The sequence below is a fragment of the Tyto alba genome, unplaced genomic scaffold, assembly GCF_018691265.1.
Source record: "Tyto alba isolate M040663 unplaced genomic scaffold, T.alba_DEE_v4.0 Super-Scaffold_23, whole genome shotgun sequence".
NCBI lineage: Eukaryota > Metazoa > Chordata > Aves > Strigiformes > Tytonidae > Tyto > Tyto alba.
The window spans coordinates 27577524-27590272 of NW_024881297.1; the positions used below are offsets into that span (position 1 = coordinate 27577524).

Genomic DNA, 12749 nt, shown 5'->3' on the forward strand with positions numbered 1-12749 from the left:
AAATCACACGACTCATCGTTCGCCCTGGCAGGAAGGTGCAAATCAACCTGTGAAGGATTTGCACATGGAGGGAAAGGGCTGGCCCCTTTTACAGAGAGAGACACTGAGGCACGAATGTGGTCTGTCTAGGGTGCAGCAGCACACAGGGACCTCAGGCATCCAAACCCAAAGCTCATCATTAACCCAGTCACTGGGGCTCACTACAGGAGAGGCTGGAAGGGGCAGAGGACCTGATCCTCAGCCTCCCCCTCCCAGCTTGCAGTGTCCCTGGGCCGGGTTCCCCATCCCGTCCCGCCCCGTCCCTCCCAGCCCTGCCACAGACGCCTCCCTCACATCTCCTGCCCACCCTTCATCCTCAGACGGCTCGCGGGGACCTGCCATCGCAGCCGGACCTTCCCCATACCCTCACCATGAAGGGCCCCCTGCTCGGAGGCATGTTCTCCCGGCATGTCAAGAGGCACCCCGGAGTGAGTCACCCCACACCCTCCCTCTCCAGCGACCCCATCCCCCCGTTCCTCCCCATTCTTCTTCATCCCTCTGCCCCTCTCCTCTTCCCAGGGACCTCCCGCAGCTCCTGTCCCTCCTTCCCACCCCCCTTCCCCCCATTCCTCCTGCCCTCCTCTGCCCTTTATGCCCTTCACCAGCCCCTTCTTCCTCCCACTCCCCAAATCCCTTCTCAGCCTCCCGGTCCAGCTCCTCTGCCCTCCTCTTGCCTTCCCAGGCTGTCCCTGCTTGCCAGCTTCCCTTTCATGCTGTCCTGATTTTCGCAGCATCTTCCAGGTAAGCCAGGCGGTCCTGGCGGTCCCCAGCCCTCCTTTACTGAGGAGAGGTGAGACCACCCTGCTGACCCTCCCATCCAGTGCCACCGAGGGCCCAGGGCTCCTTTGCTGAGCTGGGCTGGGCTTTGGGCATGTCGACTCTTACACATGCACAGCCTTACTTACCCTGACAGGCACGCCTGCCAGCCGCTGCTTGGGTGAAGGGTGCTGCTCCGTGCCCTCCCCCCCAGCTACACCCTGCTCCAGGGGCATCTTGAGGGACGGGGAGGGAGATGGAAATCAAGACCTTTCTCCACTTTCCCTGGCAGCTCCAGGTTTGAAGTGCCAACTCCCATCCTTTCAGCTCAGATCCGTCCCTGTCCCCTGCCATCGAAATTTCAAGCTGAGGGTTTTGTGTACAAAGATGCTTCAACCCTCATAAAATACAGACCCTCCGAGACAGTGGCAGCTGTGCCAGTGCCCCTGCCCTGCCAGGATGGGCTTCTTTTGCTACTGGGCTGGATCCCCTCCTGCAGCAGAGACCTAGCCCTTGTCAGAAGGTCCCCAGCCCTCGCCCTCCCCTCTCCCTACTGCCCAGTGCCCTTCCTGGGGACCCGGCAGGAGCTGGTGGCCTGGGGAGGGTTTGTGAGCTGCAAGCGCCGGGCTGCGAGTCACGTAAGCTGTTGGCAGTTGGGTTTGGGGCGGGTAGAGCGGCCAGGCTGGAAAGGATGATGAGCCGTGGCTGAGAGTCCAGACGCCTGGCTCGCACAGCGGAGGGGAGTCCAGGACTGGAGCAGGAGGTGCCCTGGGGCTGGGATCTTCCAGGGAAAGGCGGGTGCCTGCGTGCTGCCAGCACGGAGGGCACAGGCGGCCAGGATGCCTCTGCTCTGAGACAGCGGGCGATGGACAGCACAGGCCAGGGCTCCTGCACTATCTTCACATCACTGCTGCATGTTTCTGTGTGGAGAACGGTGGGATTTGGGGCTTTTCTGTTCATGTCCACCACCGTTTCCCCAGCTGTCAGAGGACTGTGTACGACTTGGAGGGCACAGAGAAGCCCCCAAACAGTACACGTAAGGGGGGATTGGTCCTGCGTGCCTGTATATGAAGTACCTGGCATGCACCTAGTGCCATTAAGCAGGATTATTGCCAGTAGAGGTTGCTGGGGCAATTTTTGAAGTGTCATCCATTACACGTGATCACCTGCAGCACGTGCCAGGCAGGTACATCAGCACTTTCACCTGGCAATAAATGCTCTCACCACAGCATGCCGGGCTGCCTGCCCAGCTGGCAGTGATTAATGTCCTGGTGATTAATGTCCCGGTGAGCACCGTGGTGGTGAAGTGCCATGGTGGTGAAGTGCAGGAGCTTTGGCAGGACAAGAACCCGCCTGGCATGGCGGGCCAGGGGCTGCACAGCTCAGCCAGAGCTTTTCAGGCACTGGTCCCACCATGACCCATCCCAAAGCGTGGTCCTGCTGCTGGAGGGGATGCTCATCCACCCCCTGGCATGAGGCACTTGTCCCACCCAGTCCAGGGCACAGGGGGCACGGGGCCCCTGCCTCACCCAGCACCTTCACGTGTTTGTTTTCTCCTTCCTGCTATTTTTGTAGCCAGAGCAGTAGGAACGGGGCCAGATCCTCACTCTGGCAGAGCTGACACTGGCTCACTGCTGGGCCACTTGGAAATGCTGGGTAGTGTCTGGGGCTGCAGCCAGCCTGCGGCAGGGACCAGCCATGCCTGGCCAGGGGGCTCAGCCCCACTGCTGGCAGAGACGGGGGTCCCAGGGAGCAGGGCGGCACCTGCCTCACTCCCAACAGGTCCCCACAGTTTGGGTTAAAGGGCAAACGCTGCACGCACACAAGCAGCATTTTAAGTTTCCATATGCTTAAGGTCAAACTTTCAATACGTCTTGTTTATTTTTGTGCATGTCTTGGAGGGGATCAGGCCCCACTACCTGCACCTGCAGCTCCAGAGCCCCTTACCTGCTGCCTGAAGCAGTTCCCCTAGCTCCCCCTACCCTTAATTCTTCCCAGGCATTAATTACCCAGAAGGTGTCAGCAGCAGATGGTGAGACGAACCCGTCGCCCCAAATTTCCTCCAACAGACACCACAATTCCAGGCACTGTGGAGTTTGTCTTGATTAGCCGGCGCAGTTGGGTAGCGGCTACTGCCAGATCCTCTTGGCACCCAGCCGCACACGGCGCAAAAGATCATTATCTGCTGATGCCTCTAACCTTCCGAATTGGCGCTGGCATCTGCTGGGCGCTTGATCAGCCGGCGTGAGCACAGAGTGCTGCTTGGCTTGGCTATGGGTGCTGCTGAGCAGAAGCTGGGCCATGCTGGGGGCACTGGGAGAGGACTGGATGGCATCCAGCCGGGGACTGAAGGCTGGGCAAGGAGCACTTGGGGAGGGGGACGCATCTGACTGCCCACGTGTGTTCCCTACAAGCCCACCTCCCCGTGCAGGTCATTGAGGTGCTTGGCAGAGAATAGAGGGGTTCGGACAGACACTTTTCTTCATGTTTTAGGGTTGTTTCCCCCCAGTCTCATCCAGGTGGGGAAACTGAGTCACCATGTAGTGGGTGGTCGGGTGGGGGGGCGTTCAGAAACGCTTGCTAAGAGCTCAAGCTGCTAAGCAGAACTACAGATATAACCCAGGCGCTCAGGTAGCAGCAATGCAAACTGCACGGTGCGCATGGCTCTTGCAGCACCGCTGGCCCCCGCTCCCCGCTCTGAACTAATGGGCACCGCGAGGCGCCGGCTGTGTTTGCCTTCCCAGGGGCACAGGTTGGCGAGAGGTTCATTATGCTCAGACTGTCTTCCCCCGGCACGGGGCCGCGGCAATTTGGGGGAGGTCAAAGCAGCCTCATCTCGGCTCCGATTGAGGCCGCGTCCCCTCGGGCACTGGGGGATTGGCAGCGTGAGCGGCGGAGGGAGCGGAGATGAGAAGATGGAGCTGGTCGCCCTGCAAAGGCACGATGAAAGCCCCTGTGTGCACAGAGCGGGACGAAGGGACCTCCTTCTCACAGGAGCGTCTGCTGTGGGGCTGAGGCAGGTCCTGGGAGGGGTGCTGAGTGACCCCCCCCCACACACACACTCTGTGCTGTCACTGCATCCCCAAGCCCTGCCCTGGACCCAGCTGCTTGGCCGCTGGCACGATGCCCAGCCCCAGTCTGTCCCCGCTGTGGGTGCAGGAGAAGATGAACTAAACCTTCTTCATCTCATGGTTCACAGGGTGATGGTGTGGAAGGGGTGCAGGGCCGTGGAGGGGCAGGTGCAGGGGGACAGAGACCCTGCCCGAATGGAGCAGCATGGCCTGGGGCCAAACCCTGCCCAGGCTTCAGCCCTGCACTAGGCAGGGACTAGTCCCTCAAGGAGGAATGGCTAGCCAAGGCTCACCAGCCTGACCAGGGGCACCATCCGCAGCAGGAGCAGGGCCCCTGGGCCCTCACCCATGGCCGCAGCAGCCAGCACTGGCGCCGGGCATCAGCAAGTGGAGGGGAAGTGATTTCTCATTCCAAATCCAATTCCTCTCCAACACGAGCCGATTTTTCTCTCCCTCTTTTAATTCAGTCACTCAAGCTGACAGCTACACTGTGTACTGCAGCCCAGCTACAGGATTGCTCTGCCATATTTCCCCTGTAAATCTCCCGGTGTGTCAGCTCTCCCTTTCACTCTCCAGTCGGCCTGATAAATATTCATTTTATTGGGGTATTTTTCATTTTTCTCTCTCTCTCTCTCTGCAGCTCATTCCACTCATTGGCTTCATCAGTGTTGGCCTGGGCAGTGCCGTCCTGTACTTGCTAAGGCTGGCCCTGTACAGCCCGGATGTCAGGTATGGGTTGGAGTGCCCCTGGACACCCCTCGGCACTTGCCCCGTGCCCCTGGAGCTGGGGGTCAGGTGCTCAGGTGTGGTGGGTGGGTGCTGGGGTGCACAGGGTGCCTGGACACGCTCTGACGCCTTCATGGCAAGGGCTGGGGAAGAGGGTAAACCTGGGTGCAGAGGTGCCCGGAGTGGGTGAAGGAAGCTGGGGCACCATCTGCCCTCTCCTTACTTGGGGAGGGCGAGGGACATGACAAGGGCCCCTTCAGCCCGCTGGTCTGGGACTGCACCAGCTGCTGTGAGACTGGCAGAGGGCAGGAGAGAGACGCAGGGGGGTTATGGCAGTGGGACCAGGATGGATGGGAGGATGGCAAGGCAGATAAAACCAGTATGTGACTGATGGAGAGGGGGAAAGGCTGTGGGAAGGGATGGGATGACAGAGGAATGGGAAACTGTTGCGATGGACAGTTGGAGAAGGAATGGGGAGAGAGAGAGGGAGGGATGGACAGACATAAAAACAGCGTGCAAGGATGAATGGAGAGGGAGAGAAGGGAGAGGGAGATGAGGTGTGAGGATGGATTGATGAGGAATAGAGGGTGGATGGATTGGCACAGGACAGACAGGCATGCTGTGGTGCACGAGGCTGTTTTGTTTTTTGGGTTTTTGTTTTTGTTTTTTTTTTTTTTTTTCCCTTGTAGCTCAGTGGCCCACGGTCCCTGCAGCCCCATGCTGTCTAATGCCTATCTAATATTTGTTTGCTCCTGGTAAAACGCTCATTGATTTAATTTGACGCCAGCTGCCCAGGGTACTTAGCTCAGCAATTAGCAGATCCAGGCACCTTGTCTTTGATGGTGGAAGCGCAGGGGTGTGCATGTGTGTGTGTGAGGGGGGAATAAAACAGCAGCAGCATCCCCACAGCACATTAATGCTATTAAACAGCTCCAGGGGTCTGTATTTGCAGCACAGACCCCCCTCCAGCTCCCAACGTGCACGCACACACACACGCATGCTCACGCAGCTTCCCAGATGGAAAATGCTGCTCTTGGCCAACACCAGCGGATTGCAGGGGAATGAGAGAAGGGGAGACGTGAGTTGCTTTCTCCAGGGACCCATCCCACGGCTTTGCTGGCCTTCCACAACCCCTCCTGGGACAGGATGGGATGTGGCCTCTTCGGGAATGCTTCATCTGACCAACAGCAGCCACCCCGTGCAGTTGCCTTGCACACTCACCAGCATTGCACGCTCAGGAGTGCCGCACATGGCTGCTGGGTCCCTGCTTGCTCCCGGCAGGTGTGCACAGCTGGGCAGGCAGCAGCTTCCCTCCTCGTTCTGCCACCAAACAGCGAGTTTGGGAAAGGGAAGCGGGGGCAGAGCAGCCAAGGCCTGAAGGCAGGCTGCCCCTCGGGTAGGGGTGCAGCAGGGCAGTCCATGCAGAGGTGCCGGCTGGGGGGACCAGGGCGGGAGGGCAGGCAGACGTGCACCACTGCACATCCAGCCGATGAGGTGGCCCGCGGGCTGGGGCAGCAGCCAGGTTGTGGTTTGGGTGAGTCAGGCCGTGGCCATGGCACAAGCCTGGGCAGGGATGCTCTGGGAGCAGCTCCACAGGGAGCCTGCCCGGCCCCCCACCCCAGGGGGCTTGGAGGGACCTGGTTAGAGCCCCCCAGCCTGCCAACCGCAGCAGAGCTGGGGAGTGTGAGTCTGATGGCATCAGGGATTATTTCTGCAGAAAACCAGGGCTGGGGGCACTAGTGGGGGTAAAATGGGGGGGGGGGAGGGCGGGGGGGCACCTGTCTCCCCCACCTTCCTTACAGGTGCTGATGGCCCCATCACCCCTTGCAGCTGGGATCGAAAAAATAATCCTGAACCCTGGAATAAGCTGAGCCCCACGGACCAGTATAAAGTAAGCACTTGGGAGAACCAGGGACCTGGCCCTCTGGGGAGGGGGAATTTAGGGCAAGCCATCATGTTTTCCTCGGGGAAGGGGGAGAGGTGGCATCAGCCCTGGGGCAGAGGTGCGTGAGCCCTCCAGCTCCTTGTGTTCAGATCTGGGGAGGGGAGTGCTGTACCCCCACCCTACAGCCAGGCTGCAGTGACAGCCACGGGGAACATGACCCCCTCTCACATCCCTCCCTTCTCCAGTTTCTGGCAGTTTCCACCGACTACAAGAGCCTCAAGAAAGACCGTCCCAGTTTCTGAGCTGACCCCAGGACGTGCTGGGGCAGGGGAGAGGGCACCCAACCCCCCAGCAGCACCGCCACTGCCCCTGCCAGCCCTCCTGGCTCTCACCTGTCCCACAGCTCTGCAAGTCACCGCACACACAGGTCTGACTGCTTCCCCAGCACACCCAAACCCTGGGGCTGTGCCCCCCCCCCCCCCCCCAATAAACCACACCATTTGGAGCAATATGACCACTGCTTCCAGCACCCCTGCGCCCTCCCGCCCCGCCTGGCACACGGCTCTTGCCATCATGCCTCACCTGCATTAAACTCATAGGGCAGTAATTATTGTGGGTGGGGAAGCAGCAAAATAGATTATGTATGCTGTTTCCCAGGCCCATAAATGTAGGAAACATTCAACACCCCTTGATGAAGGCTGGGGTGGGGTCTCACGTTCCACTGGAAGCAGCAGTTCATGACCCCTTGGCGCCGCGTTTCCGCTCTCCCACGCTCCAGGGCCCATGGGGCTGCTGAGGGACCACCCCGGGCTTGACCCAGCCCTTCTGGAGAGAAAAAGAGCCCTGTGGAGCAGAGAGGGTCACGCACACACGTGCACGTGGATGCATGTGCGTGTCCCACATGTGTGCACAGCTCCTGCTCTCCCAGGGTTATGTGCCATGGGGCAGGGGGCCAGCTTTGCCAGAGGCAGAGCTGTGCCTGGTGCTGTTTTGGTTTAGCTAAAGCTCTGTGGGAGAACTTGCAGCTGGTAATGCAGGGCAGAGGACCTAGGACAGTGGGATGGGCCAGGGAACAGACAGCGGCCAGGAGGGGAGCAAGGGGGTTGTGCAGCACCTCTGCACGCAGCAGCAGGAGCACAGCAGGGAGGGGAGCCTGGACCACAGCCCCCCCAGCGCACCCATCTTGCTCAGGGGCTCAGTGTAACCCCCTGCTTCCCCCCTGCCCTCAGAGCCCACCGAGTGAAGTGCCGGGGGGGGAGGAGAAGGGGTGAGGACACCGAGGCATGACTGTGGCCAGTGGGACCCAGGGGTCTGTGACCCACATCCACCACAGCAACTGGGCACAGTGCCGAGGGGCCCTGGGGACACTGTCCCCTACAGCACCTTGTCACTGACCTCTCCTTGCCCAGCTCAGCATCCACACACCTCCGTACTGGCAGGCTCTGCCCCCCACTTTTATTAGCAACGCCCACCTTGTAAAAAAGTGCAATACTCGCTTAGACAGAGGGGATGAGGCTGGAGCAAAGGCTGGTCCCTCTCCCCATCAGGGTCTGGGGGGAGGGGGGTGTCTCTGTACCCTAACACTGAGAGCAGGGGTGGGCCGCTCCCAGCCCAAAGGTGCTGGTAGGGGACGAAGGGGAGTAGGGAATGCAGAGGGTGGTTTTAAGTCTCCTCTTGCCCCCAGGTAGTCCTGGCCCAGCAGGATGGGCAAGAGCCCCGGCTCAGTGGTCACTGAAGCCAGGCATGGGGAAGGCACGAGCAAAGGTCTCCACGCGCTGGCGCAGGTCAGCCACGCGACACTGCGTCTCCGCATCCTGCAGCAAGAAGGTCTTGAACTCCTGGAGCTTGCCTGGGGGTGAAGGGGGAGCCAGTAAGAGGGGGGGACACATTACAGCAGCCCTGTCCCTGCCCAGACAAGGGGGTAGGCTGGCACCAGCTCGGGGTGCAGTCCCTCCACCCCAGAGTTGCCAACTGGCACCCAGGAAGTAGGGAGATGGGGTCCCCTGCTCACTCACTGGTTTTGCTCTTGACGTCCAGGGCCAGCGCAATGCCCTCGTCGATGAAAGCCACAACTTTCCGGAAATCCTCCTCGCAGAAGTGGCGGGAGGTCAGCGCGGGGGCACCTGGGGGGGGATAGAGACCGTCAGGGCCAGCAGCTGCTCAGGAGCACCATCTGAAGAAGTCAATACCACCAAGGGGATCCCCAAGTACCAGCCCCCATGGGGTCCTGTGCCCCTCTCTGAGCCAGAAACTGGCTCCAAATTCCCTGCGTGAAGTCCTCAGAGAGGGGAAAAACAGAGACGGGATGCCCTGGGGTAAAAGCCTGGGGATTCCCCCTCCAGGGAAAGGTCTAAAAGGAGGCAGGAAGACCCCCCTGAGCAGGGCCCGTCCCTCACCCAGGCGCAGCCCCCCTGGCGTGAGTGCACTCTTGTCCCCTGGGCATGTGTTCTTGTTGGCAGTGATGGAGACAAGCTCCAGCACCCGCTCAGCCCGTGCACCATCGATGCCCTTGGGCCGCAGGTCCACCAGCACCAGATGGTTGTCGGTGCCACCTGGGGAGAAATGGAAAAGGGTGAGGAGCAACAGCCAGCCCAGAGCAACCCCAGCCACCCCCCTCTCCTCACTGCCACATCCCAGCCCCTTCCCCACTCTGCAGTGCTGCCCCTGTTCTGCCTTGCACCCCCCCCTCCTCTGACCCCCAACCTGTCCACGCTCCCCACTGCTGCCTAGGGGCACTGAGAATGAGCAGTGCCACTTCTCACCTACCACAACCTTGTCCTTTCTTGTCCCCAAAAGCGCAGGGAAGGAGGCATTACCTGACACCAGGGTGTACCCGCGCTGGAGCAGGGCCTGCGCCATGGCTTTGGCATTCTTCAGGACCTGCTGGCAGTACTGGTGGAAAGCTGGCGAGCTGGCCTGGGAGGGGAGACCACATCAGTGCATGGCCCGGGTTGCCCCCAGCCCTGAGCCCACCGTGGTGGCACAAACCTGTTTGAGGGCCACAGCCACGGCAGCGATGGCGTGGTTGTGGGGCCCCCCTTGCAAGGAGGGGAAGACAGCAAAGTTGATCCTGTCCTCCAGGTCATAGAGCGTCTCCTTGCCTGTCTTCTTATCCACGGAGCGCACGCCCTTGCGGTAGAAGATCAGTCCTGACCTGGCAGTGAGAGAGAGCTGGTACCGCTCCTCTCACTTGCCATCACCCCACAGCAGGGGCTTGGCCTCCCCGCACCACAGGGCAGCGCCAACACCGCTAACCACCCTCCCTTGGGTCCCTCCTGCTCAGCTCTGGCCCCCAGCCATGAAACGCAACCTCTGCTTCACGCTCCCCTGCCATGGAAATGGGTGGCAGGACGCAGCCTCACCTGGCACCGCGCAGGGTCTTGTGCGTGGTGCTGGTGACCAGGTCCGCGTGCTCGAAGGGCGAAGGGATGGCCTTGGCTGCTACCAGCCCGCTGATGTGCGCCATGTCCGCCAGCAGGTACGCTTTCACCTCCTCGCACACCTGGGGACACGGGCAGTCACAGGTTGTCCCTGTCCCCATGGCCATGAACGGGGCGTGAACTGCCCTCGCTCTGCTTCCCTGTACCTTCTTCATGCGAGCATAATCGATGAGGCGGGCGTACGCGCTGGTGCCGGCGATGATGAGACGAGGACGGAAGAGCCGCGCTGTCACCTCCAGCTGGTTGTAGTCAATCAGCCCTGTGGCTGGCTGTGAGGGACGGACAGACAGACAGTTGGTGGAAGGAGGCACATGTACCACCCTGCGCCCAGCACGTCTGGCTGAACCACAGGCAGATCCCAAGCACCCCGTGGCACCAGGACGTGCTTGGGACACCGGGAGGGTAGGACAGGGGATGGCAGGGCAGCTCGGGCACCGCAGGGGCACCACCGCGATCAGCAGATCCCCCTTTCCCCAAGGAACCTGCCCCCCTCAGCTCACGTCAAGTTTGTAGGGCATCGACTCGAAGAAGATGGAAGTTGCTGAGATTCTCTTGATGTCCGACATGTATCCGTGTGTGAGGCTGCAGGGGAAGGCAGAGGCACGGGATCAGGCTGGGCACCCCAGGAGGCAGCAGGCTCCAGGCTGCCCTACCCTGCTACGTACTGGCCCCCATCAGGCAGGTCCAGCCCCATCAGGCGGTCGTGGGGCTGCAGCAGGGCTGTGTAGGCTGCGAAGTTGGCTGGAGACCCCGAGTAGGGCTGAACGTTGACGCCCCAGCGGGCAGGATCCAGGTCAAATGCCTCCAGAGCCCGCTGCTCGCACAGCAGCTCGATTTGGTCCACCACCTCGGCTCCCCCGTAGTACCTGGGGGAGAAGGGAGGTGGTTACAGGGGGCCTTCCCCCTGCCCCCCAGCCGACCTTGGTGGAGAGGACAGCCTCCCCTTGGAAGCACACACTCCTGCTCTGAGGCTCCACTTAACCTTTCCTGCAGCCGAATCCTGGCTGCGGGAGGACTCCTGATGCCCCTGGTGCCCTCCCACCCCCCAGAGCCTGCTCCCCGCCCTTACCTCTTGCCAGGGTACCCCTCCGAGTACTTGTTGTTAAGGCAGGAGCCCAGGGCCTCCAGTGCTGCCCGGCTGCAGAAATTCTGGAGGAAAAGGGGGGTCAGAGACAGGGCAGCAGGGCTCCCACCTGAGCAGGGGTGCCCCAGAACCGTCACCAACCCCTGTCCCAAGCACCCTGTCCCTCACCTCAGAGGCAATGAGCTCCAGCCCCCGGCACTGCCGATCCTTCTCCTTCTGGACCAGAGTCCACATCTCGGGGTCGCTCTCGGCCAGACTCTCCTGCCCCGTCCAGCTGGGCACATGGCCGGTGGCAGCCGCCGCGGCAGTGCCATGCTGTGCCCACTGGCTACCAGTGGCCACCTGGCCACCACATCGCTGCAGGACCTGTGCAGGAGAGGGTGGGATGACAGGCTGCGACCCCGCACAGGCGGGTGCCAGGTCTCCTTACCCCCAAAGTGTCCCTGGACCAGCAAGTGACAGTGCCAGCAGCAAGATGCCAGCGTTCTCTCTCCAGCCACCGGTGCCACCCCTCAGAGTGGGCATGTGGGGACCCCCAAGGTCCCCACAGGGCACATGGGGACCCCCCACAAGATCTCCCAGGCCCGCAGCTGAGGCAGGAGCATCTTGCCTCCACTAAGAGCCTGTGCAGAAGCAGCAGGAATGGCAGCCAAACCCGCTGTGGGTGCAGAGCATGTGCACAGCAGTGCTGCACACGCGTGTGCATGTGTGTGTGCACACACGGGACAGCCAGACCCTCACCCACCCCACGGGGGGCCCCCCCCCCGCTGTGCACGGCAGGGGAAGTTAGGGTTAGCGCCCTGCCCATGCAGCACCGTGCACAACGGGGGGGGGGGCCCCCGCTGCTCCCATCAGCCCACGGAGCACGAAAGAGGAACCGTGCCCCCCACCCCGCCCTGCCGACAGTGCCCGGGGCTGGTGCCCGGTCCCGGGTGATGTAACCGCCGCCGCCCCATTGCATCACCCGCGGGACCGCGGCCACCGGGCAGGGGCCAAGGCCGGCGGCGGCGGCTGCCCCGGCCCGGGGACTTTGGGACGGATGCAAAGTCCGTGGCGGGGGGCGGGGGGGGGGTTCGGGCCGGTGATGCCGCTGCCCAGCCCGGGGTGGGGGGGGGAGGCTGGGACCGGGCACCGCTGCCCCGACACCCGGCGGGCAGGAACCGCACCCCCCGGCTGCAAAGGGGCGCTGGGACGGGCAGGGCCAGGAGAAATGGGCACGCAGGCAACGACCCCTCGGGCACCGGGATCCCCCCCCCCCCGCACACCGGGAGCCCCTGCGAACACCAGGAATTCCCCGTGTACCGGGACCCCCCCCCGGGTTCCGGGGCTGCCTGCGGGCGCCGGGACCCTCCGAGCACCGGGACCCCCCCCCTCCCAGCTCCGAGGCTCACCCTGCCCAGGCGGAGCGGCCACATCGCGGTCCGCGCTGCAGGCGGGTCCCGATTCCTGCCCCGGCCCCGTTCCCGGTCCCTGCCCAGCCCCGCCCCGCCGCGCGAGCGCGTCCGGGGAGGGGCGGGGCCAAGGGGGCTGCTGGCACCGCGGAGCCCGACGGGAAACTGGAGGTCCCGCCCCCCCGCCCGCCATCCCCGCCCCTTTCCCCGCCCCCCCGCACTCCCGCCCCGCCCCCCCGCCCCCCCATCCCTCCCTCCTGCCTCTTCTCCCCGCGCCCCGACCCCTCCCCGCCCCCCACGCCTTGCCCCCCACCCCTCCCTCCAGCCCGCGGGCAGTGGGCGGGTACGGTGGGTTCC

The 12749-nt window shown here is 62.6% G+C and overlaps 2 protein-coding genes across 2 annotated transcripts; one reads left to right on the forward strand and one right to left on the reverse strand.

The window, feature by feature from the left end:
- Positions 1-323: 323 nt before the first annotated feature.
- On the forward strand, positions 324-6981 carry NDUFA4L2 (NDUFA4 mitochondrial complex associated like 2). Its single transcript, XM_032997817.2, has 4 exons — positions 324-467; positions 4507-4595; positions 6423-6483; positions 6723-6981. The coding sequence occupies exons 1-4, from the start codon at positions 411-413 to the stop codon at positions 6777-6779; spliced, it is 264 nt and encodes an 87-aa protein (XP_032853708.1). The 5' UTR covers positions 324-410; the 3' UTR covers positions 6780-6981.
- Positions 6982-7907: 926 nt separating this feature from the next.
- SHMT2 (serine hydroxymethyltransferase 2) lies at positions 7908-12522 on the reverse strand. Its single transcript, XM_032997821.2, has 12 exons — positions 12393-12522; positions 11170-11367; positions 10987-11066; positions 10583-10783; positions 10418-10499; positions 10064-10186; positions 9840-9979; positions 9466-9631; positions 9294-9393; positions 8874-9029; positions 8493-8600; positions 7908-8326 (listed from the first exon to the last, which is right to left on the reverse strand). Exons 1-12 carry the CDS (start codon positions 12414-12416, stop codon positions 8199-8201), a joined length of 1506 nt encoding a protein of 501 aa, XP_032853712.2. The 5' UTR covers positions 12417-12522; the 3' UTR covers positions 7908-8198.
- Positions 12523-12749: the final 227 nt, after the last annotated feature.

What these genes read in the sequence shown, in the direction of transcription:
- NDUFA4L2 (XM_032997817.2), top strand. Translation starts at nt 411, where the DNA reads ATGAAGGGCCCCCTGCTCGGAGGCATGTTCTCCCGGCATGTCAAGAGG. An exon ending in ATGTCAAGAGGCACCCCGGA is followed by an intron (nt 468 to 4,506) that starts GTGAGTCACCCC and finishes CTCTCTCTGCAG; the next exon opens with CTCATTCCACTCATTGGCTT. An exon ending in CTGTACAGCCCGGATGTCAG is followed by an intron (nt 4,596 to 6,422) that starts GTATGGGTTGGA and finishes CACCCCTTGCAG; the next exon opens with CTGGGATCGAAAAAATAATC.
- SHMT2 (XM_032997821.2), bottom strand. Translation starts at nt 12,416, where the DNA reads ATGTGGCCGCTCCGCCTGGGCAGG. An exon ending in CGGGTACACCCTGGTGTCAG is followed by an intron (nt 9,030 to 9,293) that starts GTAATGCCTCCT and finishes ATTTCTCCCCAG; the next exon opens with GTGGCACCGACAACCATCTG. An exon ending in GGACGTCAAGAGCAAAACCA is followed by an intron (nt 8,327 to 8,492) that starts GTGAGTGAGCAG and finishes CTTCACCCCCAG; the next exon opens with GCAAGCTCCAGGAGTTCAAG.